The sequence below is a fragment of the Furipterus horrens genome, unplaced genomic scaffold, assembly GCF_987537825.1.
Source record: "Furipterus horrens unplaced genomic scaffold, mFurHor1.1.pri manual_scaffold_5, whole genome shotgun sequence".
NCBI classification, from domain to species: Eukaryota; Metazoa; Chordata; class Mammalia; order Chiroptera; family Furipteridae; genus Furipterus; species Furipterus horrens.
Window position 1 is genome coordinate 34,517,058 of NW_028327175.1, and position 27,410 is coordinate 34,544,467.

The window sequence follows — 27,410 nt, forward strand, 5'->3', positions numbered from 1 at the left end:
GAGGTGTGTGAAGCTGTCCGCCATGCCTCCTGGAGACCTTGGTGCAGTTGGACATGGGACTGTGGGAGAGTAACCTGGGGAGTGGAGCTGTCCTTCAGTCCCCACTAGGAGTGTTCACACCCATGGCCTGGAGTACAGGGGCCCAGCAGTGAGGGTGTCACAGGGGTGTGGAAGGACCAGGCTCCACAGGGGGGTTGGCAGACTTGAGGGAAGATTTGGTAGGGTCCCAGGGTCTTGACCACACACATACACCCATGGGCACAGAACACTGAACACAGCAGGTTCAGTGCAGCACAGAGCCCTCTGGGCCTGACTCAATGTGGCACCTTTGCCACTGGACAGCCCTGGAAAGGGGTGCAGATGCATGAGACAGCAGAGCCCCAAGTAGGTGTGAAAGGCAAACCCCGACTGCCGAGATATGACAGAATTGCTGATGTGTGTCAGCCACAGCTCACAGCACCCTTGAGTGCCCTGGAAGGGGCACTCAGCACCCCCTGAGGCTCCCACTGCACTCACCCCCAGCAGGCAAGCACCTCCTCCTTGCTGGGTGGGCTGCCCAACTGGGTGTTGCCACCTATGTCGGTCACCTTCCGAGGGGGCCCCTCCACCCTGGGGGCTGCTTTCCCCAAGGCAGCCCTGCCGGGGCTGTGGACCCTGGGTGTGGTTGGTCCCTGGGCCCCGCTCAGCCCTACTCAGTGCCACCCACCCCCCTCTGCTCCCACATGCAGACCCCTGGGGTCCGGCTAGCACAGCATGTCCACTCTGTCTCCGGGTCTCCCCGGTCTGGCATTGCTGGGGCCTCTTGGGTACAACTTTCCAAAATCTTGTTTTCACTGGGACTTTGTCAAGCGCTCAGGAGTCAAGAGAGCAGCTCTGGCTTGTCTGTTTCGTGGCTTCTGCAGTGGCCTCGTCCCCCTAGTGAGAGGCAGATGAAGGTGTAGGAGATGGGGAACCTGGAGGTCTTGGGACAGTGCTCACACCTGCCCCCATAAGCATGACTGCTGCGGAGAAGTGGGCCAACCAGACACCACTCACTGGATTCCGGCACAGTTATCTGTGAACTCTGCTTGGAAGTCTCATCTCTGTTATCTGTCCAGGCAGGGATCAACGGTTACTGTGTGGGAACATCTGCATGAGTTTTACTCAAGTGCCAGGTGCTGTTTTCATGTGCTCATTGTGGAGGTCACAAAGAGCACCCACAATTGTGAGGAGGCGAGGCGTGGGACCCTGCCCACCAGAGGTCGCCACTGCCCGTGGGAGCTGGTGAGATGCACAGGCGGGGCCAGGTGGTAGTCATTTCCATCTGGACAATGAGAAGTTTCTCTGCTTCATGGACTCACAAGCGGCAGACACATTCAGTTTCCGGTGTGTTTGCTGGTGTTTCACTGCACTTACAAATTGTTTTTAAAACCAGTGTTTGGGGTCAGAGGCCCCATCCCACCTCCCTGCCACCAGTCTGCAGAGCACCTACCTGAGGGCTATGGCAGGGCAGCAGGGGTCTGCTGGGATTAATTAAATAAGGTTCCCAAATGTGGGACCAGGTGCAAGAGCTCTGTGCACTGAGGTCGGGATGACAGGTGTGTCTGTAAAAACCCCAATGCCAGCCGCGTGGGTGTCACTGTGCAGGATGCAAGTGTGTGGGGTAGCAAGGCACCAGCCGGGGTGTGAGGATATGAAATATCTGGGACACTGACATGCAAGTGCTCCTGCCTCAGAAGGCCCTGAGAACCCCTCGTTCTCCCTTACCTGTGGCCTCCGCTCACAGACACCAGTTTCTCAGAAGTCTGGAGGGGATTTACAACAGCCACAGACAGGGACATGATGGCAAGAGAGGAGACACCATTGCAAATGACACATGGGCTCCTCCAGTCTCATCATGGAGACCCAGTGTCTCCATGAAAACCTTGGTGCGTGTAGCCCCAGACAGCAGCCTGAAGTGTCCCATTATTATAAACCCAATTTGGGGCTTCGGTTTGGGGTTTTTCTGTTTTTGTTTCTTGCAGCCGTCAAGTGGGGGAAAAACATTACCCACAAGTCTGGAGTTATGGATTAATTTTCATTCGTCTGTATAAACAGACACATTTTCCATACAGCACGAGCGTCCACAGGTTGGTACAGGTGAATCAACCATAGCTATTTAAAAAGCTAATTTTAGGGAGGGAGATACTGGGTGGAGGGGAGTAAAGGGAAAGAAGGTTGGAATTATTGTAACAATATGATCAATAAAATACATTAAAAAAATAATATAGAAAAGGGTGAAGCCAAAGAATGTATATACATGACCCACAGACATGAACTAAGAGGGGTGGGATTGCTGGACGGTAGGGGGTACTGGGCAGAGAGGAGCAAAGGGGGAAAAAATTGGAACTACTGTAACAACATAATCAATAAAATATACTTAAAATAAATAAATAAAAAGCTAATTTTAGCCCTGGCTGCTGTGGCCCAGAGTCTTGAGCGCCAGCCTGTGAACCAGAAGGTTGCTGGTTCAATTCCTGGGTAGGGCACATGCCTAGGTTGCGGGCCAGGTCCCCAACTGGGGGCATGCGGAGGTAATAGATCACATTGATGTTTCTCTCCCTTCCTCCCCTCTCTAAAAATAAATATTTTAAAAAACTTTAAAAAATCATTTTAAAACAGTATGACATACTACAAAATGCACATATTTTTATTATGCCTGGGGTGAGGGTGGGGGGACTCAATTACAAGGCAACCACCAATTTGCTTGATTCTTAAAAATAGTTCCATGAAGGTGAATGCAAAATCACCTGCACAAGCTCCCAAGCTGCCAGAAAGTCCACTTGCTCATCTGGGATGCAGGAAGGAGCAGCAGTGTCCTGCCATGGGGAATGCTGCCAGCCAAGGTCCCACGACCTGCAGGCACCATCACTGCCCCTTTTCCTGGCCCTCCTAAAGGGATCAAGCCACTTCTGTAGGTGGATGCCACGGCAACTGTGTCATGAGCACTATGATGGTTTCTGTGTAAGCCCAGAGAACACACATCCTACCTCCTCGGCAGCGGCCTGTGCATGCGTTTCAGATGGAAACTGCCACCTCCCCGGGCCCTGCTGTCCACGTCTGTGTCCACTTAAGATGCTGGTGCCAATACCAACCCGCCTGTGCCTTCCCTTTGCTCTTGTGGCCTCACTTCCCTCATTTATGGGCCACTGAGGAGCACTTGGCACCTCCCTTGTGGCCACCCTTCCGTTAGGAGCTGTACTCAGCATGGTGAAGCAGAACTCACCATCACACACGCGGCAAGCACGCTGAGGAACAGTTGCTCCCCAAAACCACCCCTTTGAACTTCAGAATGAATAACACAGGAGGGCTCCAACGCTGTACATTCACTCCCGGCTACGTAACAGCAAGGCCTTGCCGCCCTGCACGTTGCAGCTCAAGGCACCGAAGCATGAGGCACCGTGAGAAAAACGCCCAAGTCATCTCAGCAGAGTCCCTTCCATACCAGGAGGGCTCATTCTGGAATCATAAATGAAAGATACAACTGTCCTTTTCTAAGCTTACGTGTGGTTTGGTGGGTTATGCAGAATCACTTCATAACTGGGAAACGTCAGTGGCCCCAAATGTATTCATTTCAACGTGACACTTGTCGATAGCACGGAGGAAAGGAGAGCGGCGGAAGGGCCTTCTCCACAAGTGTCCACCTGGGGCCCCGCCAGCCGCCCATGCTGCAGCCTTGCAGCTGGCGCCGGGCAGGGCGTGCTAGGATGGGTGGTGGTGGTGGTAGTGGTGGTGGTGGTGGTGCTCGTGGTGGTGGTGGTGCTCATGGCGCTGCACCAGGGGTGTGGGGTAGCCCTCCCCGACCAGCAGGGGCGGCAGGTCCCTTACCACCTCGTGCTCCATTACCGAAGGCTGGCCCAGTGTGGCCTTGAGTGGCGAGTGGCCCTCCCTGCCCTTCTGCCGGTACCGCTTGTGGCCGTAGGGCTGCGGCGGGGGCTGTGGTGGGGGCTGTGGGAGGTGGTGGCTGTCCTGAGGGGGCTGGGGCAGGGCAGCTGGTGGGTAGTAGCTGAAGGCCCTCCCAGGCTTGCCTCCACCGGGTGCACCCCCACTGGGCACCCCGGGAGGCCGGCTCGAGCCCTTGGGGGACTTGAGGAACTGCTTTTCCTGCCCCTTCAGCCGGGGCTGCATGTCCAGGGCCCGGGCAGCGGGCTCACCAGCCAGGAGGACGTGGTCAGCCAGCACCTGGGACCTGCGGTTGTGCACAGTGTGTGCGTCCGACTCCTGGGAGCGAGACCTGCTTGGGAGGTGTGAGGCTTTGCCCTGGTGCTCCTGCTTGGCCTGTGTTGGTGGGGATCCTGCACACATGGGATACAGACTGTGAGACCCTCTGGACATCTCACCTTGGATGTGATGCCACAGCACAGCTATTGCAGGAGCCCTAGAACCCTCAGGCCAGGGCTCGTGCTCCTAAGGGAGGTGCCCACATCCTGGGAACTGGTCCTTGGTACCTACCGGGTCCAAATTTAGATGTGTAGTTTTCTATTCCGGCCAGGTCTAGGTAGTGGTTTCTCCGCTCAGTGTTCTCATCCACGCAGTATGGCCCCCTCACAGGGCAGGGGTGGGGATCAGCATTGGGCCTCCTGTGTGGGGCACAGGGCAGAAGGGGCCTGACCTCCACACCAGGCCAGAGCAGACAGTCCTCGGAGACAGAGTGGACACTGGAGCAGATGGTCCTGGGCAGTGGGCTCTGACCAACACCCACCTCCCAGAGAGAAGCATCAGAAAGGGTGGGTGTCCAGGACAGCAAGGTCCCCAGCAGGCCTGGGATCCCGTCAACATCCCAGGATTATTGTTGCAAATTGCCTTAGATGGACCTCTTCTGGTCCATCTAGGACCCTGAGGCAGAAAATGGGTGACTGCTCTGACACCTCCACTATCCCTGTCCCCAGCACAGCCAGTGAGTGGAACCACAGTATGCCAGATTGAGGGTCTCAAGGCTGACCTGCCCTTCAAGCCTCACCCATCTCTCAGACAGACGCTGGTGTTCTCAGCTCCAGCTGGAGTGCCGGGCCATAAGATAGCACCCTCACCCCAACAGGAGGCTGTACCCAAGGCTCCTCCGCACCCAGGTGCTCATCCTGGCAGTTTGCCCTGAGAGGGCAGTCCCTGAGGCCCGCAGAAAGCAGGGGTGTGGGAGGGCTGTTCCTACCTGAGTTGGATACACCTGGAGGGTGGAGCCGGACCCTAGCCCCTCACCTGATGTGAGCAGACAGCCTCCTGTCGGCCACCCTGGGGTCCTCGGAGACCTCGCCTTCTGTCCTGCAGCGCGTGGGCTCCCGGTCTGAAAGTGAATTCACTCACTCATTTGTTCACTCGTTCATTCATTCACTGAACAGACACCTCTGAGCCCTTGCCAGGTGCCAGGCCCTGCTTTCCATGCTCAGGAAACCAGAGATTTTGCCACGGTGTGTGAGGGGCGGATGGAACACTGAACAGTAGACACAGTGAGCAGTAATCCCCACGGCCTGGTGTGTGGAGGTAAGGGCTATGGGGAATTGCAGAGTGCGATGGGGGGCCAGACGGGGTGTCTGCAAGGAGTGGGGGGCTGCCATTTAAAGCAGAATCTTCAGGGCATCTGAGTGGGGGAGCCAGGCCTCTCACCCTGTCCGGCAGGGGGACTCTCCCTCCTCTTGCTGGAGGGCTCAGGGCTGACGGTCAGCTTCACACGGAGGGTCTTGCTGCTGCCAGAGGAGTGATTGACTGAGGCGTCGACGACCTCGTAGATGGTGTGCATCAGGCTGGACATGTCCTGAGGATGGCACCGGCATCACTGACACAAGCATACCGGGCTGGGAACTGCCCATCCCATGCCACCACCTCCAGGCTGCCTGCCTATTTGAGTCACTGCATTCCATACAGACCCTGGCTCAGACAGAATGACCACTACTGAGCAGCCTTTCTTACTCCAAATTTAGCCCCATGTGGCACCAAAGAGCCTGAACAAGCAGCCCTGCTGCTGTTGGAATCACATCTCTTGGATCTTTCAAATTTCACACTGAATCTATATGTGCAAAGGACTTAGCAATCAAATAACTACCAAAGTTTTGCTCTAACCCAGACACTTATTTGTCACCCTACATGTCTGCTTCCTTTTGAGGGGCATATGGCCCATCCTGGACACACAGACCAACAGAGGCGAGTGCCAGCAGCACTCCTGGGACTCTCACCAGCATTCCCAGGGGCTGCTGGCCCCACTAAAGCTCAGGGGATCCAGCACAGACCATGCAGGGCTCTCAGAGCCTAGGGCCACCAGATGCCCAAGGCTCCATCGATTGCCTAGATCCATCGCCCCGGCCCCCATCCCAGGAAAGGTCCAGACTCTCCTCCCACCCTAGAGGGCTCAGCCTGTCTCCCCATCCCAGAGACCATGGTCTGTCTACTGCCAGCCCCCTGCCCTGTGGACCATCTTCCAAAAACTAAAGCACATCACCTCCCTGGTGGCCTTCCCACTATTGTCAAAGCCATAGAGCGTGAAGGTCCACTCCTGGCGGTTGTCCTCCTCCACCGAGACATCACACTGGAGCGCCTGCAGGGCACGTGGGGACAGAGGCAGGTGGGGTCATCACCCTGTGCTGGGACTCCTGAGCCTCCCCCCATCTCTCAGGAGAATGACCCCCCTTATTGCTCCCTCAAGCTCCTGCTCTGGGTGAGCCGGGAGACCAATGGTGGACCTCTGTGTCATTCCCCTGGTGCTAGCGCCATAGCTGGGAAAGTCCCCCAGATTACTTGGTGTGATCAGCCAGTTTTGGCTGGATTTGTGGCCACACCTCCCCCTTTCCCAGAACTTACGGACGCTGGAAACACATGCAAGCTTTGCTATAACCTCTCCAACCTCAGGCAAACTGCCCAGGCAGGAGGCTGTTTTAGGGCCAACATGTGCTTATCCCAGCTGCAGACCATCTTGCACCACGAGGCAGAGCAAAGACCTACGTCAATGTTCAGGTGCTTCTTGCCCTGGCCTCGTGGGCCCTCGCGGTTTGCTGCTCTTTCAACATCATCCACACCGAAGAGCTGTCCAGTACCCTCTCGACCGTCAGCCTTCTCAGAGGGGAGGGCCACTGGAGATACAAGAAGCAGAGAAGAGCTGTTTCCCCTGATCCAGCCCAAGCGGGTAACTCAGGGCAGTGGGGATGTGGGAAGGTGCAGCTAGGGAGCCTGTGATTCTTTCCAGGTATTCCTGAGCTAAGAGCCTGTTCTTCCAGAATGAGAAGGCATCAAGGGGATCTATGCAGAGGGCAGGGAAGCCCTCACCTCAGTTAGCCATGGCCAGGTGTGCCCTCAGCCCTAGCCTGGGATAGCCAGACATAGCCAGGTGTGCCCTCCTGGCTCTGCCCCACCCAGCCAGCAGTGGCTTCGGAGATCAAGGTGAGAAGGAGGCTGCCCTGGGTTGGTCTGGACTTGGTGGGGAAGTTAAGGAGTGTGAAGCATGGGTGGTCCATGTCACCAAGGGCTCATCTTGTCCAGGTGTCCTGAGGGTAGGTTTGGGCATATGCCTGGCCTACAGGGTAGAGTCTATGAGGTTTGGGGAGCAGGACTTACCCTCTAGAGGACACTGGTCCTCCCGGAAAGGTCCCTCCGTGGGGTCCCCGCTGAGAAGCTCCTGCAGAGAGAACAAGGAGCATGTGACCCCATGGTTCAGTGGGGCAGGCCATGGACACCAGCCACCGGGGATGTCACTGCAGAGATACCAACCTGCGCGCACCTCACTAAGCGCCAGACTTTTAGAAAGTAAAACACACACGTTCCATTAGAACCATCTCCAGGACGAGACGCAGCTGCCAGACACAAGAACTGGAAGAGTGACACCCGTAGCTGCCCGAGAATGCAGGTGGCCAGGCTCCGGCTGTGGGGGGAGGTGCCTCCCCCAGGGCAGCCAGGTGAGGCTGAGGGATAGGCTCAGAGAAACCCCTCAGATTCCAGAGCCAATCCCAAAACCAGTCATGGAAACTTCCAACAGAAACTCTGCAGAACACAAGCCCACATGGTCCTCATAAAGAACCCACAAAATAAAGAACATGAGGAAAGGAAGCATGACCAGGGTGATCAGGGAAGCACCGTGAACCAGAGGACCCTGCCTGGCAGAGAGACTTATGCCCACACCAGCCACTCGCCCCAAACAGGAAGGTTTCCTGGGGACTCTGGGGGAGGCAGGTGCCCTCTGCTTCCCAGACACTTCTGTCCTGACTTGATGGCTGCAGAGTGTTGAGGGCCTGGCAGAGGGTGGAAGCAGAGGTGTCTGCATGTGGACAAGGACCCCCGAGGCTACTTGGTGGGACAGCCCGCCCAGCCCCACAGCTTCATCATTCCCCCGACAGGGAGCTGCAGTGCCATGGGAGGCCCCTCACCTCTTCCTTGGCCACAGGCCTGGAATCCAGTGTGACTACTGCCCTAAAGTGCCCAGAAGTTCCTTTTGAAAAAAGCGTTCGTCCACATGTATCCCAACGCCGCTAGAATCTACTGTGTTTATCAACGAACTACATCAGCAATTACCTCTGAGATACAGAGAGGCTCAAATAAGGGGGAAAAACATTTGGGAGAAAAGTAACAATTCTCATCCCTGTGACTGCTGGTTTCAGTCAAATTCGTTCTGGTTACATAAAAGTGTCCTTTAACCTGTGCTGCTCTGGCTAAACAGAAGGGCCAAAAGCTTTAATTGTAACAGATAAACCTACCACAAGGATGCTGGCCAGATGTGCGGCCCCACTGGGATGACCTCCTAGGCATCTAGTCCCAGATCATTGGGACCCTCAAGGGGGACAGGTGTGTAAGCAGACAGCCCATCTCCTGAAGTCCAGCAAGTGCCTGTCTCCCACGGAGCCCAGCCCCCCTCCTGGGGTGCCCCTTATCGGTCTACCCTGATCTGACCACCCTGTGGCAGAGACCCCCGGTTCTGGCACTTTATTCTCCTTTGCCTCCCCCAAAGGAGTCTCAGCCATATGTGTATAAGACTGCCTCTTACCCTGACCAGTGTGGCTCAATGGGTTGTGCATCAGCCTGCAATCCAAAAGGTTGCAGGTTCCATTCCCAGACAGGGCACATGCCTGGGTTGTCAAGGGGCGTATGAGAGGCAATGGATCGATGTTTCTCTCACAAATTGATGCTTCTCTCCCTCTCCCTCCTTTCCCCTCTCTCTTTTCTTAAAAAATATTTTATTTATTTTTAAATAAAAAAGTTTTAAAATATTTTATTTATTTTTAAAGATTTTATTTATTTTTAGAGAGGAAGGGAGAAAGAAAGAGAGGGAGAGAAACATTGACGTGTGAGAGAAATATTGACCTTCTGCCTCTCGTATGCCCCCTAACTGGGGACTGAACCTGCAACCCAGGCATGTGCCCTGACTGGGAATGGAACCTGTGACCTTTCAGTTTGCAGGCCGGTGCCCAACCCACGGAGCCACACCAGTCAGGCAAATAAATAACATACTGAAAAAAAAAAAAAGTCCGTGTCTCATCCAGATCTGGCCCTACCTTCTGCCTAGCCAGGTTTCTGTAGAGGGTCCTTAGCACTATTCTCTACTCCTCTGGCTGAGAGCTCCGTTCCTGCCACTGCGACCCCTCCATTCCTGGGGCTCCCTTACCAAGCAAGCAGGCTGGGCCTGACCTTCTGCTGTCCCCTCAGGCATAGGAGGGTGAGGGTCGGCGGACAATGCTCCACGCTCTCCTCGCTTCCCGCTCCCACCTGCAGCTGCCCCAGTGCATTATCCAATCATCCTCTAGCCTCTGTTGGGCCCTTCAGTGGCCTGGCTCTGCTGGGCCCTGGGACAGGATTTCAGCCTGAGGCATCCTAATGCTTTGTGAATGTCCAGATCCTCCTTTTGCACATCAATGTTAGGTGGCTGTGCATGTGTTGCAGGGTCCCTGTGGTCTGATCCCTACCCCCTCTCACCCTGCAGGTGCTCTCAGAAGAGACCACTCAGGCCTATGAGTCAGCTGCCCCAAGGCTACCATCCACATCTCCTGCCCAGCTCTGACCTGAGCTCAGGCTGTGGAGGACATCTGCTTCACAGGACATAGCACAGGACTGAGCTCCTTGCCCTCCCCAGCAAGCAGCCCTGTCCTGGACGGTCTGTCCTGGAGGGGTCCTAGTGAAAGGCCCAGGACTGACCATCTGCTCACGTGAGACCGTGAGACATTCCCCACAGCTGTCTACAGGTGCAGGGTGTTGGGAAAGTCACCTGGAATCTTGGCTCCTGGCCTCCCTTGAAAGACCAGAAGGTCTGGCCACACTTTCCTGTGGGACAGCACTCAGTAGCCCAGCAGCCACACCCGGGTCCTCACCCCCATCCACCTGAACTGTGGTGACATGGGCTGTTCAGCCAGGTGCCAGGTTGGGGAGACCTCGCACACCTGCTGAGGGAGGGGCAGGAGACCAGCTCCTGTTTATCTCACCCACTGGGGTGAGACAGGAAAGGAGAAACCTTTTGTGATGCAGATAACCACACGCTGAGTGCCTCTGCTTTTCAGATTTCAGTGTTCACCTCCTCCTTCAAAATTTGGTGCATCTGGGACCTTAGCAAACACATTCCTCATTTTCGGGTGCCTCTGTTTCCCTTGGAAACCCCATGCTCATGCATAAAACAAAGGTGGGAACCTTTGGGAAAGATCTCTGAGGAAACCAGTGCAGCGGAGTTACTGCTTCTTTACTGATGACTGAGCGAGACCAAGCATCATGGAAAGAAAGACCTCATAAGAACTGCTTCATGTCCAACCAGCGGCCATTGGGAGTAATTCAGTTGTTTTGCCCCAGGAAGGACAGGTGCCTCCTGTTTTCCAAACAGATAAAACCTGCGTGGGTTTCCCTTGAAAGATCTGTGTTAGCTCAGCCTACAGTTCTTTACAGGAGGTTCATGTGGAGGTCTTGGGGATTTGGGCTTCAATAAACAGTCTGAGGCCCTAGCCAGGTAGCTCAGTTGGTTAAAGCGTTGTCCCCGATATGCCAACGTTGCAGGTTTGATCCCTGGTCAGGGCACATACAAGAATCAACCAATGAATGTGTAAATCAGTGGAACAACACATTGAAGTCTCTCTCTCTCCTTTCCTCTCTAAAAAAAATGTCAATAAATAAAATTTAAAAACAGAGTCTGTCGAGGATAACAGGTTCTGAGGGACAGTGATAGCGTCCTGGAGCAGCCACAGCCAATAGCCACAAATTGGGGGCTTAAACAATAGAATGCACGCTCTCCGTCCTGGGGCCAGAAGTTAGAAATCTAGGTGTCAGGGGCCTGCACTCCCTCTGGAGGTTCCAGGGGAGGGTTCTTTCTGTCTGTTCCAGCTCCTGGTGGCCCTGGGTCTTCTGGCCTTATGGCTACACCTGCAACTTCTGCTCCGCTGTCAATGGCCTTTCCTGTGTCTCTCTTCCAGGTCAAGTCTCTCACTGCCTCCCTCTTAAGCAAAGCCACATGTGCGGGCAGTTAGGGCCCTACTAGGATGAAGAGCACATCTGCAGAGACCCTTTTTCACATCAGGTCACAGCTGTAGGTTCCAGAGAGGAGGACAAGGATCTCTGGGGCCAGTGTTCATTCAGCTCCCACTGTCTGAAGCTGGGTCTCTATTCTGCTACAAGTGGCCAACAATTCTGAATCGGCCACCTAATCACTTGAGCCTCAGTTTCCTTTTGGTGAAACGAGGAATGGGTTCTGAGGAGGGAGCTGGGGCCCTCCAGGTGCCCACTGTGTGCCAGGAGTGTCCCCACATCGCACTGGGGGGGCTTCCCCCCAATGGGGAGACCTGTGCTGTGAGGACAAACAAGGTAACACCGTTGGCTCTGACATTTAGCTTGCTGACTGGCATTCCTCCTCTTAACCTGAACAGGCCAGTGACGAGGCTGAGGGCAGAGGAGATGTAGTTCCTGCTTCAAGAGAGAAGTGTGGTGGACACGCTGCCAGAAACTGGTTTGCTTCTCAAAGTAGACACTTCGCAGACGCCAAGAGGCCTCTTTGGCTTGCGTTCCTGAGAACGTGGTGTTCCCCAGGGGCAAATATTTGCGCAAGACCAGCTCTGTGTGCTGAGTCCCAGGAGCAGGCCCCCCTTCTGTGAAAGGGTCCAGGATGTGTGTGATGAGAATCCAGTGTGACCACCAGGAGGGTAGGCTCCTGGCACCGGGGTGCACCCCACCCACCAGGCAGGAGAGTTGCTCCGATTCCCCTGACGCTCTCAGAACTGCCCCTTCTTTTCCATGAAAACAGACTCAGGTGACCCACTCAATGGGACTGAGAGCTCCTGATGGCTCACGACCTAAAGCACCAGCACCTCTGGCCTTCTGGAAGTACTGCCCTCCTGAATTATGAGGTCAACGCTGCTCCTCGGAGTTCTGGGTGAGTTCCCATGTCTTGTGTCTCCTACTCCCAGGTGTAGTGGGGGGCGGGATGGGACTCCAAGCAGACCAGAGTCCAAGCAGGTGAGAAAGACAGGCTCGTGCTGAAGGTGGCCAAGGCCACTTCAGGGCAGTCTGGAAGGTGCCTGGGGCTGGGTGAGTGTGGAGGGCAGTGTGATATCCAGGCCAGGATGACCTGGGCCCAGGAGGTGCCTGAGCTCCCACTGGAGGCCATTAGGACACTGGTGGGGGAGGGGGTTAGGATCATCATGCACCAGACAGAACTGGACCATGCAGGAATAGGCAAAGGGCAAGGCTAGGTCCCGAGGAACCCCAAGTGCTGGGACACCCCAGAAGGGGAGAGGAAAACTATCAGGGTCAGAAGGGTCCAGGGTCTTGAAGAGAACAAGGAGGCCCACAGCGCAGCTGGCAGGATGGGCACCATGGGAACTGTCACAGGGCAGGTGAGGGTGGGTGGGAGGAAGAAGTGGGATGGGGAAATTGGGGGGGGGCAGGTGGAGGGAGGGGCTGAAAGCCTGTGCTTTGTGCTCCATGGAAACCTCAGGTGGGAGGGGCCCATCACTAGGCACTCCAGCAGAGATGCATGGACGTGGAGGTGGGCAGCAGCTCCCAAGGCTGTTTAAATAAAAGAATCCCATCGTCAGGGCCAGGAATTCAAGGCAGGTTTCCAGATGCCACCAGACTGACGGCTGTGTGGGAACACATCTGCCCCCGAGTGTCTAAGGGAATCAGGCTACTTTCAGAGCTTGTTGTTTGTAAGAAGCGCTTTGTGAGGGGGTGGAGGCTGCTTTCTGCTGGTTGCCAGTGGATGGAATTTGACTTCAAGGTGATCCGCCAGCGTCTGTCTGGAAACACCACGGCAGCTTTGAAGTGGAAGTCTCGGTTTCAACGGCTAAACAGTTTCAGATGTGACAATGTAGTTTTATGGGCTTAATAATTCCGACACATGTGCGGCTGAGGCCCACGGAGGGTCCCATTCAAGGGGCCTCTGTAACTGTTATTCTGAACTTCTGATTTTAAAGCAAAAGATTAGGGATGATGAAACCAAGCCTTCACGGGCAGGGGGCCTTGCAAACAGGCTTCTCAACGAGCTGCAGATGGTTTTAGTTTCTTTCTTTCAAAATTAAAGCAGAGCTTCAAGATCCGAGAGGGGCATTTCTAAATTCTGCCCATCTGTAATCCTGGGATTATTTAATCAGGCTTTGTAATAACCAAATTTGGAATTTACATCTAGAAACTCAGCCATTTGGGATCAAAGGGTCTCCTAAAATAAACACGTGTCTCCTCACATGACAGCAGTGACTTATATCCTGTATGAAGTCTCTATCTTCTTATCCCTGTCCCAGCTTTTCACAGTTTTGCTCATTTTAGTGAGATAAAGTGCATTACACACTCCACTTACCCAGGTTTATGGAGGTTTATTTGTTGGCACTCACCCCCCAAAACACCCTGACCCTGGAGAGGGCTCCCGAGGGCCCCACACTTGGACCTGATGTAGAATGACTGCCAAGCCTGTGCTAAGAGTGGCTGAGGACACATGCCATGAGGACAGGCGCATCCACTGATGACACATGGGGACAGGAGTGTCCACGGATGACACACACTACTAGGGATCCAGCCCAGTGGCCAGCCCACAGTGTGTCATTATGAATAGGGGACCAGGGGTGGACCCCGGCCACCTGCTGCAGGAGCAACTGCCCCATGAACACATGCAGGACAACACTGTCATGAGTAGAGGGTCAGTGAGGAGCTGGGTTTAACAATGTGATGGCCAGGATTCTCCTTCTGCCACACTTGGGAAGAGGGACTCATGTTACCCACATTAACTGACATGATTGGGAAGATAAGCAGTAAGAGCCCCTGGCCCCAAGCCCCAGGCTTGTCACTGGGACCAGAATCCACATCCTCCAGTCTCCACTAGAATCAGGTGTGGCTGAGGGTGAGCAGGCTTCCACAAGCGGGAAATGAAAAGTCTCAGCACAGATACTAAGTGTACAGGAATACAGACACAGGTATATGTACATATGAATACATATGTACATACGTGGGCAACACAGACTATATATTCACACTGTATGTATACAAACAAATACACCATTTTTAGCCTTGATAATTGAGAAGTGACAATAAAATATTCCAAAAAAGCCTAGGGGATCTCCATTCTCAGTATCCTAGAATTCTGCTTTCAGTTCAACACTACATGTTTCATTATAGAATAACCTTGCGGCTACTCAGCAGACCTCACTTTCTCCTCCCTGTTGTGTTGCTACTGTTTTTGTCTTCAGAGCTCATGACTCAAGAGTTTCACAGAAAAAGGAAAATCAAGGGTGATCGATCTTCCAAATACAGCTGCTGTCCTCTGAGCATACTGACTAAAGGTCACAAAACACACACAATAAAAACAAGACCCGCGTCTCCAAACCCCTGACCCCTTCCTCCTCTCCGCCACCCTCATTCAGACGAGGTCCCCACCACTGGGTTTCAACTGCAGAATTCACCTCGCCCCAGCCTGGATTCTTGCACAGGAAGCGCCACTGGACTTTCCATTTTCTTTCATTAGTATTAAAGCCTCATGTTTCCTACTTTGAAGGAAGATTATGACAAAGATGGAAAGGAACCGTAGGCACTTAAAGTTTTTAACTTAGAAGGCACCACGTTGCCTACTGTGCATGTCAGAGCCCTTAGCAGAGATGACCAGACTGGAAATGTGGACGGGCTACTATCTGATTACAGCACCAGGATCACCGGGCTGAGCTACTCTGAGAAAAGGAATGAGTATGTTTTCTTCTTTAGAAAGCACCTCTGCAGCGTCATGTGGAAACACACCCTGCATAGGACGACAACGTAACAACCTCAGCCTGGCTCTGTTGTTGTTGGCTGAGGCTCCCGAGATCAAAGGAAGGAGGCTGAGGCCCAAGGCACACCCCTCCCTCAGCTCTGGTATCTGGCAGCCGTGGCAGCTGGATCTTAAAGGAGCAGAGACAAAACCTAAACTGCTTTTACAAACACCAACCAAAATCTACCCTTGAAGAAATTCAGCTGAGACCCCACATATGAAAGATAAAACGTGTTCAGAGGGAACCTGCACGTATGTTTGGTAAGAGACAATCTCATCCTGAACCCAGGAAGCTGCAGGGTTTGGAAAACGGGGGGCAGGGTGCAGGATGAGCCCAAGTGTAGGACACTTGCCCTGGCAGCTCCTCCGTGGGTTGTTACCAACACTACAGGGCAGGAAAGATGGCCCAGCGCGGGGTTCTTTGGATGAAGATAGATCTGGCACTGTGATGTGTGAGGCCAGCCGGCCAGCCAAGGACCCATTGTCTGAACCCTCAGGGGAGCAGCCTGGTCACGCAGTCCTTTGACTAACCCAAGACTTGCCTGCTGGGGCTCTGAACCCCCTAGACAAGCCATGACTGATGTGGTCAAGGTCCACTGCCCCAGCCTGCTGACCCTGAAAAATCTAAAAGCAGGAACTATGCTCCCTCTGTCCTTGCATCCAGAGGAGGAGCAGATTCCTTCTCCATCTGGGCCACGTCCTCTCCATGACAAGCCAAAAGGAAGGGGAACTAAGGAGGGGGGAGGCTCCCTGAACTTCAACCAGGCCCAGGACCTTCCAAGCAGCTTCCCCTCAATGCAGCCAGAAGGCCAGCGCCACCCTGAGCTCCCTGGTCACTAGGACAGAACGCTGAACAGCACTGAGCACTGGACAGCCACAATGGAGAGGCCTGAGCCAGGCTGATGCAGGTCCTTCTGACCACAGGCTGGAAGCACTGGGACCATTCTGGCGTTCCAACCGAGGCCCTTTCTGCTGGGCAGCTGTCAGCTCCTGTAGCCTTTCCCCACTCACCTCAGGGACAAGGCGGCCATGGTGTCACCACCTCGACACAAGGACCACAGAAGTGGTTGATTCATCACCCCAAGCACTCCCCAAGCTCCTGAAGAAAGCAGAGCTGCTCTCTGCTTAAAATACATCTCAGGCCTCTGGGGAAACCTCATGGGATAGCATAAGCACCGCATTTCCTGAGGGCTAAAGACAGTTTTGTTTTAAAGAAACCTAAAGCACTTAAATCAATGGAAAGAGATGAGAAAAGGCAAGATGCTCCCCCTCCCGCCCCCTTCTCGGCTCCAGCCTGCTTTTCCAAAATTGGGAAGATGGAGGGTCTGGGAACCCCGAGAATGCCAACTCAGTGGATGTGGGGCCCAAGGACCACTTGGCACTTCTCCTAACAGGAGCTACTTGTCATAGACAAAATGTCCAGCCTCCCAAAGCGGCAGCAAAGTTTGGGAGGTAACCATGTTGACATGTAGCGCATTTAGCGTAGCTGCTTCTGGGAGGTGGGACCGGGGTGTAGGTCATGATTATTCTCTCCACTCCCTTTTTTCACAACAGTCCTCTGCACACACAGCCTCAGTGGCAAATATGGCAAAGCCCAGGCAGCACCCTGCCCGACCCTGTCCTACTGGCTCCCTGAGCCTGGAGTTGCAGGGATGGCTACACAGACTTGTCAGACCTTTCGTCAATGCCATGTCCCCACATCCATGGCAGCCCCCACCCCCACCTTGTTTCTCGTGCACCCGTGCTTTAGTTCTCCAGGCACCAAAGGAACTAGGGGACACCTGTTCTGTCACCTGCTGTCTGGCTGCCCCACAGTCTGTGAGCAGCACAGTGCCTGGAGCAGGCAGGGAAGCCTGCTGGTCAGAGCACAGGCTGGGGGCACTGTCTGGGTTGGGGTCCTGGCTGCACGACTCCACCCAGCGTGCCTTTGGGCAAATGGCCTAACCCCACAGTGCCTTGGATTCCTGTCTCTGAAAGGGGAAATGACTGTTATGAAGGGTAACCAGTAACTGTGTGGAGTACTGTGAACGCATCATACTCCTGAGTTAACCAGTGAAGACCTATGGGTGTCACCTCAGAGAGCCAGGTATACACAGAGCTTCAGGGGGTGGGGGGCTGGTGGGAAGGTACTGAGAGGCCTGGACGTTGACCTTGGCAGGTTGGACTATCCAGGTCCTCGGGTATGATGGCAAGGGCCACCAGGATTGGTGCACCACCTCTAGGGAGGTCCTTCTTGAGCACTAGGATCAGGTAGGATTTTTTTTTTCTCCCAGAAGACAAACAGACTCTACCTGGGCCTCATCTGCCCCTAAGCTTATGTGTCCCAGAGGGTTGTCCACTTAAGACCTGAGATACACGAGGTTACAGGGAGGACACAGCCTGGGGAGGGTCCTGCCACTGCTGACTGGCTGCCCAGGACGGAGGCTGGCAGCCTCACATTAGCGAACACTGACGGCAGGAAAGCGCCAACCCCCTCCCCGCCCTACGCCCCACTCCACTAGAATTAAGAGCTCAATCCTGGCCTACTGAGGGCTCTGCCACAGCAGCACACCAAAATCAAACCCGCCAAGACACTTCGAAGGCTGTGTGAAAAATAATCTCTGGCTTGAATTTTTGTATTAAAATACTTTTTTGTTTTTGTTTTTTTGTTCCTCTCATTTTAGAGCTCAAAACTTGTTACAATTTCCTTGGGAGACATTGCAGAACAAAAGGAAGTCCTTCCCCTCCGGCTGCTGAGGGCTGGCCGTCATCATGAGCAAATTCCAGCTGGCACAGCAAACAGGATCGAACAGACCCAATTTGTTTCATTCTGGCATGAAAAGGGCTGCTGGCGGTGCCTGCCACATATCCATCGACATGAAAGTGGGCGAGGAGCTCACAGGCTAGCAGGGATGTAGTTCATGGTGAGGCAGATGGTGTCCCTGCAATGTTCCGAGTCCTCACTGGAAAGGCAGCCCGGTATGGCACTCAGACCAGAGAGGTGGTCAGTGCAGAGAACTGGTCAGTCCAGCAAGGCTGGCAGTCCCCAGAGAGGCAGTCCTGACCAAAGCCAACACTGTATTTTGTTGTTTTGTTTCCAGGACTGCGTGATGAACTCCACCCAAATGAGTGACTGTTTAATGTCTGGTGAGACATCCAGTTTGTGGGTGGGATCGCTCTCACCTCATGTGGAAATTAAACAATGGCTGTCCCTCCTATTTAAGGAGGACAACCCCAAGCGCCAGGCATTGTGGCAGAACTGAGCCTGCGAACGCCCCTCAGTCTCTCTGGAGAGCAGCTGATCACCAGGTCTGCAGGCACCAGCCTAGCACTATGAAGAGAAATGAGAGGGGAGGTATGGAGGGTGCCAGGCAGGAGTCCTAAAAGGCCTCTAGAGGACGTGTGAACAGACACCTGAAGGCAGGAGGCAGTGAGCCGAGCTGTTAGGGATGGGCCTCTAGGCAGAGGGGCAGCATGTGCAAGGGCCCTGGGGAAGAATCAGCAAGGAGGCCAGAGCAGAGTGGGCACTCTCTGAGGAGGTTCAGAGGCAAGACACAGGGTGAGGGGTGTCATCTTCCTGGGCTTTCACTCCAAGGAGGTGCTGGTATTGCCCGTCCTTATGTTCAAACACCCTCTTGGCTCACAGAGATGGAGGGGAAAAGTGGAGGTCTGGTTAGAGGGGAGGAAGGGGGAAATGGGGCACAGCAGAAGGGAAGATGGTGGAAATGGCCAATTCTGAGAGGCGAAGTTGATGGGTTTCCTGAGGAATGGGACCTGGGTGTGACAGACAGGGGATGAAGGACCACTTTGCTGAGATGGAGGAACCAACCAGTTATATCGTGTCCTGCCTTATTCCCACAGGGTGCAGGCAGATTCCTCCTACCTCAACTGCACTATGAAGAGGAAAATTGCAAGACGGTAAGTCTCCTTAACATCTGGGGACACTGCTGTGCATGGAGTGACGTGTAGCCTCTGTCAACATCTGTCTGGTCTAGGGGGCTGCCTCAGTCTAACATGGCTCCCTGAGGTGTTTCTGCTGAAGCCAGATCATTCTCTGTGCTTATATTGTCCCTAAACTAATTAAAAACTGTTCCACATGTAGAGACAACCATGCCCACAATCCTGCTTCTAAAAGGGCCAGATGTGGAGCTGAGTTGGACTGCTGGGAGGGGCCCACCCTGCCAGCTGCCCTCCCTTCCAGGCTGGGCTACCAAAAAATCATAGAGCTGACGCATATGGGGACCAAATGGTGATGTGCAGAGAACGGCCCTTGAGTTCACTGTGGCTAAAACAGAACTCGTCATTACACCAGAGGTTTGTCCACACTCATGGTTTGGCAACTTTAGTTTTCCTGAGCATAGAGCTCAAATCTGGATACATTATTAAATCAATAAATGCCAAAATGGAGCAATGTTCATTGTTGCTCAATGTGGACATGGAAGGGGTGACCTGAAAAGAAGGATTTAGAATTGAAATATTAATGTGAAGACTACACCAATGTGGAAAGAACTTTGCCAAACAAAGTAGAAGGTGGCAGGCATTCAGACATTATGTTTTCATGGGTGATATACTGGGTTAAACAGTACCCCCAAAACCCACGTCCACCCGGAACCTCAGAATGTGACTGAATTTGAAAGTACTTGCAGATGTGATTAGTTAAAATGAGGTCATGCTGGATTCAGGGTCAGTCCTGATCCAATGACTAGTGTCTCTATAAGAGGAGAGGACACACACACACAGGCAGGAGTCCAATTGAAAATGGAGGCAGAAACTGGAGCCATTCGGCTGGAAGCCCACGGGACCCTGGAGCCCCCAGAAGTTGGAAGAGACAAGAAAGGACCTTCCTCTAGAGTCCGCAGAGAGTGCAGCCCTGCCGACAGCTTGATCTCAGACTTTGGCCTCTAGAACCACGAGAGAATAAATGTCTGTTGGTTTAGGCCATCCAGTTTGTGCAACTTGGTCACAGGAGCCCCAGGAAACCAGCATGCAGAGGTTCAGGCTGCTTTTTCATGATTTAAAATATTTCACCCTAAGGTCCTCCCAGCATGTGCTTATACTGGTTGGCTATCAAAGTCCAATAATTCCTGAATGATCTACCATCAGATATCACTGCGGAACACGTAACAAGACCATGTGTCTGGCTTCTTTCAGAAAGAATTACCCAAACAGTCCTCGTGGGATCGGGGGTGCTACTGCACCAAACTCCTCCTGAGCATTCAGGGACCCTATGGCCCTCTTGGGGTAGGACACATGTGTGGACATCTGTAACCCTGCAGGCTGGGAAGGCTTGTCCTCCTCAGGGAGCAGGATCACAGAGAAGCAGATGTCCCTGCAGACCAGGGGGACAGCAACACGCCCCAGATGGTCAGGGTCTGCTGGGCTTCCGGACAGGAAGAAAAGAGGAGGGGGGAGAGAAGAAGGAGGAGCAGAAAGAGGGGGAGGAGGAGGTGGTGAGGGGAAGGAATAGGAGGAGGAAGGGAGGAGGGGAGAAGGGGGGAGGTGAAGGGGGAGGGGGAGAGCAGTGCCCACTCCTGAGAGGAGAGTGGGGCAGGGGTAAGGTGGGCCTCTGCCTCACCATGAGCTGTGAGCCATGTCCAGCAGGCACACCGACAGCAGGATGGGCTTCGCGGTGTGGCCTGCGTGAGAAACCCCAGCCCCAGCCCTTGCAGAGGGCCTTTATGTCTGTAGCAGAGAAAGGAAATGAGTGCTTAAAGAGGGAGGAGCGTTTCAATGCATTTTCTTCTCAAGATGAGAACAGGGAAACACTTTCTTACAAGAGCTAAAGTGGGGAGAGTTGAACCACAGAAAAATATCCACCCTTCCTTCTTCCAACCAAAACAACCCGCAGGAGTTACAGGAATTGGCTCCAGAAACAAGAAATAGAAAATGCAGCTCACAGTTCCCCTCCCCAGACCCACCTCCCCTGGAACTCTTTGTGGGGTGGGGAACTTACCGGTGGCAGCAGGGGACGCTCATGGAGGAGCAGTGATGCCTGAGACCTTCCCAAAGCCAGGGTGCAGGCAACCACCTGGCTGGGACATGAGCAGCTCCGGTGCTAGGAGGCACTGGTCTGCGATGTCAGGGCTAGAGACCCTATCTATGTTGCCTGCCCATCATCTGCCACCTGAGTCAGGCCTTGCAAAACAGGCTATGGCCAGTGGTCACTGTGTTCTCGGGAGCGGTGGCCTGCAAGTGACGCAGGACCTGAGCGACCGCCTGTGCTGAAACAGAGGGTCTGCATCGCCGGCCATGCACCGGATCACAAGGCTCCCCATTAACAGAGGTGACTAAGGCATAGCTGCTGCATCCTGCTGAGAACTAATTACACCCCCATGGCCCCTTCTCCTCTCCCTTACTCATTTCCCAGGAACAAGAACCATAAGTCTCCTGACAGCCATCGCTAATCAGGGAATATTGTTCTTCACAAACACCTCTATACCCTGGACCCTGGAGCCAACCAGCAGCGTGACCTATCCCCCTGAGGGTGTTTGCTCCAAGCCCTTAAAAATCGCTCTATCCCTTCCCTTGGTGCTGCAGCCTGCTCAGACTCAGCTGCCTGCTTGAACATCCCTCAATAAAGGCTTTGAACTGGTCCACCCAACTCCTCCCTTCTTCCAGACACTAACCTAACATGCGACAGGTTGGAGGAAGAGACCACAGGAGTCTCCCCTGTTTGAGGACCACACACCCCTTGGATCTGCTCTCCCAAATGACAAGTCGCAGGTCAGGTGACAGCAGAACGAAGAAAACCCTCTTATAATGGGGTGAGCAATGCAGAGGCCATCTCAGGATGGACAAGCAACACTTCCAGCCCTAAGTACCTGAGGGGCTCAAAACACATGAGGGGGCTGTGGAGGGTGCCGATGATGGGGATGCAGAGTCAGCGTACAGCAAAAAGCCTCAGTTTAGGAAATAAAACCATGGGACAAGGGGTCCAGGGGCTGAGGCTAAGAGTGGCCTACGTCCTCCGGCTGGGAGAGACTGCTTCCTTCCACTCATCATCGCAGACAGTCCAGCAGCCAGCCGAGGTGGATGGATGTAAGGGGAGGACAAGGTTGGGGGGAAGGGAGCTGAGGAAACCTGGTGGCCTATTAGGGGCTGAACTGTGTCCCATCCCACACTCACATGTTGAAGTCCTGCTCCCAGTGCCTGTAGATGTGAACTTATTTGGGGTTAGGGTCATTGCAGATGTTATTAGTAACACCAGGGTGGAGCCTAAGCCAACATGACCAGTGTCCTGACAGAAAGAACATCACATGAAGAGGAGGACACACAGAGGGATGGCCATGTGAGGGTGTGGATAGGGGACGGTCTATAGTCCCAGGAGAGAGGCCTCAGGAGAAACCACCTTGATCTTAGACTTCCAGCCTCCAGGACAGAGAAAGACAACAAATTCTTGCGCTTAAGCTGCCGCTGTCTGCTACAGCTGCCCCAGGTAACCTATACCCAGCCAGCCACCTAGGCCCACCCTCGGCCTGTGCGGGGCTGGGGGGCACCTTCTCTTCTGACACCAGGTGGGTTTTCTGCTGTGCCCCTGTCAGCTCCTTGCTCCACACATGTGGAATCATCAGAAAAGCACCTTGCTAGGTGAAACATCTGGGGCCAAGAGCATGTCCCCACATGAGGCAGAGAGCAGACAGACCCTGCTTGCACACTTCTCTCTGCTCTCCTGGAACATCAGCATTAACCTAACAACATGAAAGATGTTTTACCCTGTCCTACCTCCCAGGTCCTCATAGGTAAAGGAGACAAAAAATACAGGGGGTATAGGCAAGGCGGCCAGGAAAAGCCGGTGAGGCTGTGATGGGGTCTCTCATGGCCCAGAAGAGGGGCCTGGGTCAAGGGGTGTGGCAGGCTGCCCCCTGAACAGGCCTTTGCCTGCAATTCCTCACAGAGACCAGCTCTGCAGGGATCTGGGGTCTGTCCCCAGCTGGGCCTGCCTACAGGGTGCCTCAGGCCTCAGAGGCTGCCCTGAGAACTTCCAGGGACAACACAGGCCTTTCCTTCCAAATCCAGACACTTTCTGAGGCAGGTGTCTATCAGGGAGAGGTTCCGCTCCACACCTGCAAGAACAGCTGAGGGCGATGACATCGTAGTGACTCAGCCAGTGGCTTTCCTCATATCCCACCTATCAGACAACTCAATTCACAAGATGAACTGTCTGAGGAGACTTCCAGCCAAGATGGAGGCCTAAACTGACACGCTCCATCTCCCTCCACATCTAAGAAGGACTACAACTACCGCAAAACCAGAAATAACCAGAAGTTTCAGAAAATAAATGGAAGTCCAACGTATGAAGTTATAAAGAAGTGGTGCTCATCCGGATGAGTAGGAGGGGCGAATCCGGGGCGGAGAGGTCAAGCTGAGCTGGTGGCAGTGGCAGCGGCAATAGTGGCAGGACAGCAGTAAGCACAGACACCCGTATTTAAGAGGAGGCGAGAAGCACCTGGGGAGCACCCCTGGCTGCAGACCAGACCCATCAGCTTATGATTCCAATGCTAGGGAAGGAAGACCCCCATTGCCTTGGACTGTGAGGCCCAGAGAGGGGGGGACGGAGGAGGAGATTCCCAGTCTCTCAGTGGAGAGTGAACGGCAGGAATCCATCTTGGACCCCCATCCCCACAGAAAACGCCACGACGTGGTGAGAAGGGTCGCCTGGTTGTGAGGAGTGCACGGGGCTCCACCTCCTATAGCGTAGGAGGTGTGATAGCCCCGCCAAGGAAGCAAAAGTAAACACAAAACTGTCAGAATGGCACAGATCATGATAGAGATCCCGGTGACGCAGCTGACCATACAACAAATATCTAATCTAACGAAGCAGCAGATAGGAAATCTTTCTGAGGCACAGTTCAGAGTTTTGGTTATAAAAATGCTTACAGACCTAACAGCAGATCTTAAACAAGACGGGGAAGGAATGAAGGCTAGTCCTGCTGAAATGAACAAAAACGCATATGAAACTAGTGGTGAGGGAAAGAAAACCAGGGGTCAAATCAACAAATTGGAACATACGGAAGGAACAAACAGTCAACCAGTGCAGAAAGAGGAAATGAAAAGTGAGGAAAATGAGAAGAGACTCAGAAACCTATGGGACAGCTATAAGCGGGCCAACATCCAAATCATAGGGCTGCCAGAAGGTGAAGAAGAAGAACTAGGAATTGAAAAATTATGTGAATAAATAATGAAGCAGAACTTCCCAAACTTGGGGAAGGAAATAAGACTTACAGGTCCAGGAAGCACAGAGAGTTCCAAAAAAACTAGACACAGTGAGAACCACACCGACACATTATAATCAAAATGTCAAAAATCAAGGATAAAGAGAGAATCTTAAAAGCAGCAAGAGAGAAGAAGAGAATTACGTACAAAGGGGTCCCAATAAGACTATCAGCTGACTTCTCAAAAGAAACTCTGCAGGCAAGAAGGGACTGGCAGGAAATATTCAAAATAATGAAAAGCAAAAACCTACAACCATGATTACTCTATCCGGCAAAGCTGTCATTCAGAATAGAAGGGCAGAGAAAGTGTTTCCAGGACAAAGTAAAACTGATGGAGTTCATCAGATCCAAACCACTGTTATATGAAATGTTAAAGGGACTTGTTTAGGAAAAAGAGGATCAAAACTATGAACATTAAAATGAAAACTGTATCACAACAACCAGCAACAGAAGCTAGGGAACGGAAACAAAGGCAAACTAAGCAGGTAACAAGAGTGGGAAAAGAATTATAGATATGGGGAACATTATGGGGGGAGGCCAGCAGGAAGAGGGAAGGGGGGAAAGGAAGGAAGAGGGTTGGTACAGGAATTAAGAAGCATAGTAGGAGGGAGTGGAATAGACAGGAAGATGTTGAGAAGAACTATATGCACAATCAATGGGCATAGGCTAAGGGGTGGGGGGCAACTGGAGGGAGGAGGGTCATTGGGCAGTGGGTGGAGGGGAACAAAGGGAAAAGAAATTGGGACAATTGTAGCAGCATAATCAATAAAGCATATTTAAAAAAAAAGAAGATGAACTGTCTGGATCAGGCCCAAACTGCTGCTTCCATAAACCAAGCCTCTGCTAGTTCGCAGACAGTGGCACAGGCTTCCTTTCTTGGTAAGAGAAGAGTCAGGGCCGCATGACCCCATGTCCCCCACACCTGCTCAGTGCACCTGGCCACACAGCATGACGCTTCTGCATAAGGAGGATGACCCCACAGGTATAGCCCACCAGTCCTAGTGTGAATGCACAGCCTCATGCCCTCCATCCCAGAAGCACTTGGTGCCAGAGCTCAAGAAGGTCGAGAATGGCACCTGATATTGGTGTTTATTGACCACATGGGCTGCGGTCCAGCAGGGCACCCTCACAGCACCACCCGTGGCAGAGGATGCAGAACCGCTCCTGCCCAGCAGTGCCAGAGCCAGCTCCTATTCCAGACTCTTCATATCTGTCACTTCAACTTTCCTCACAGGACTCCAAGCAGAAGCACACAGCCTGTGAGCCATGGACGACAAGCTGTGACCTTGAGACACAAAGGTGAGCAGCAGCTCCAGGCCTGGAGCTGGGTCTGGGTGGCTCAGAGTTACCACACAGGCCACCTCTCACTAATAATCACATAAGCGAAACCTCAGGTGGGTGAACCTGCCACATTTTAAGATGACCATCTCATGGGGTTCCCAGATGTTATCTGCGAGCCAAATTCTTCAACAATCTCTCCTGGGGCTGGCCGGTTGGTGCTCCTTGGCTATATAGTCGGGGGTGGAGGACAGGGGACATGGACCTTGACCTCTCACCTCTTGAGGGAAAAAATAACCAAACCCCTGGCCCTGAGGAGACACAATGGAGATTGGTAGGGCAATGCCATCCAATTCCCACACCCAGGGAAGGTCTGTGGCCTGGCACAGCCAGGGATGTGCTGCCCTACTCCAGGCAGGTCGGGACAAGTACTAGCCCCCCAGACGACAGTGGATGAAAGAGAACCAGGTCGTGTTTAAAAGAAAGATGATTCTAAGGATCCTTAAACGTCAATTCAAAAGAACCTATGCACCCCTATGTTCATAGCAACACTATTTACAATGCTGGAAACAGCCTAAGTGCCCATCAGTAGGTGAGTGGATCAAAAACTGTGGTACATTAACACAATGGAATACTACATGGCAGAAAGAAAGAAGGAAGTCCTAGTTTTCAGAACAGCATAAATAGAACTGGAGAGTATTATGCTAAGTGAAATAAGCCAGGTGGTGAAAGCCAAGTACCATATGATCTCACCTATAAGAAGAATCTAATGAACAAAATAAACTAATGAGCAAAACAGAACCAGAGGCACGGAAACATGGAACAGACTGACAATGGCCAGAGGGGAGGGATGAGGGAGATAATGGTGGAAAGAAGGGGAAGTGGCTAGTCAAATAACATGTATGAATGACCCACAGACACGGACAATGGTGTGAGGGTTGACTGTGGGAGCAGGGGATGGGCTGAGTGGAGGAAGGCAAAGGGGGAAAAATTGGGACAACTGTAATAGAACAATAAAAAAATTTTTTTTAAAGAAAGAAGATTTAAAATACAGAGTTCATTTGTCACTTTGCTGCTCAAATAAACAAGATTAGTCTGTTCCTTGCCTGCACAGCAGGGTCACAGTGCTTAGGAAGATGATCAGGAGGCTAGGTGTCCTGTGTGCATGGTGGGGCCATGGTGACAAGGACACAGCATTTGCCGACAGCCTGTGTTCATTACCTTGAGCTCACCACAGACCCTGCAGTATTAGAGTCAGAAGGACCAGGCTCGCCCCTCACCAGGGCTCTGTCCAGCTTACACTGATGCTGGGCCAGGGTCGGGGCCGGGAGTTGCCATCTGGCCACCCCACATCTCTATGGCTTCCCTGCACCCGCAGCAGCTCTCCACCCACACTCAAGAGTGAACATGTCTTGATCTGTGCTCTCATCCTCTTTGAAAGTCAGATAGGTACCAGGGCTGAGCACTGATTTTTGAAGACTGCAAAGTAGCATGGATTTTTAAAGAAAAGGTAAGATGTAAGCTCTTCAACAGCAAACACCCTCAAAGTTACTCAAACGACTTAGCCACAGTAAAAATGTAGGAGAAATAAGTGACAGGAGTGACTTAGGTGCAGCATGGTGTTTTCCTGTGGCAGCTAATCCTCACCCCCTGATGAGGGCAGTGTGACTTTGGGTCTGTTCTTTCCCATTTGGGCAGCTGAAATTTCAGCTCATTCCACAGCACATGAGCTGTTTGTGCCCGAGAAAGCTGTC

At 53.1% G+C, this 27,410-nt stretch overlaps 1 protein-coding gene and 1 long non-coding RNA gene across 3 annotated transcripts in view; one reads left to right on the forward strand and one right to left on the reverse strand.

The window, feature by feature from the left end:
* Positions 1-3,678: 3,678 nt before the first annotated feature.
* NKD2 (NKD inhibitor of Wnt signaling pathway 2) overlaps positions 3,679-27,410 on the reverse strand; it is a 29,896-nt gene continuing 6,164 nt past the window's right edge. For both annotated transcript variants that reach the window (XM_090276261.1, XM_090276260.1), the window contains 7 exons: positions 7,558-7,618; positions 6,949-7,076; positions 6,449-6,544; positions 5,620-5,767; positions 5,215-5,299; positions 4,471-4,598; positions 3,679-4,313 (listed from right to left, as the gene is read on the reverse strand). In XM_090276261.1, the coding sequence (XP_090132387.1) occupies positions 3,721-4,313; positions 4,471-4,598; positions 5,215-5,299; positions 5,620-5,767; positions 6,449-6,544; positions 6,949-7,076; positions 7,558-7,618 (1,239 nt within the window). In that variant the 3' untranslated portion in view covers positions 3,679-3,720. The remainder of the gene's footprint in view (positions 4,314-4,470; positions 4,599-5,214; positions 5,300-5,619; positions 5,768-6,448; positions 6,545-6,948; positions 7,077-7,557; positions 7,619-27,410) is intronic.
* On the forward strand, positions 18,241-21,753 carry LOC150008362 (uncharacterized). Its single transcript, XR_016511300.1, has 3 exons — positions 18,241-18,475; positions 19,028-19,084; positions 21,534-21,753. It is a non-coding gene; the product is annotated as an uncharacterized LOC150008362 (long non-coding RNA).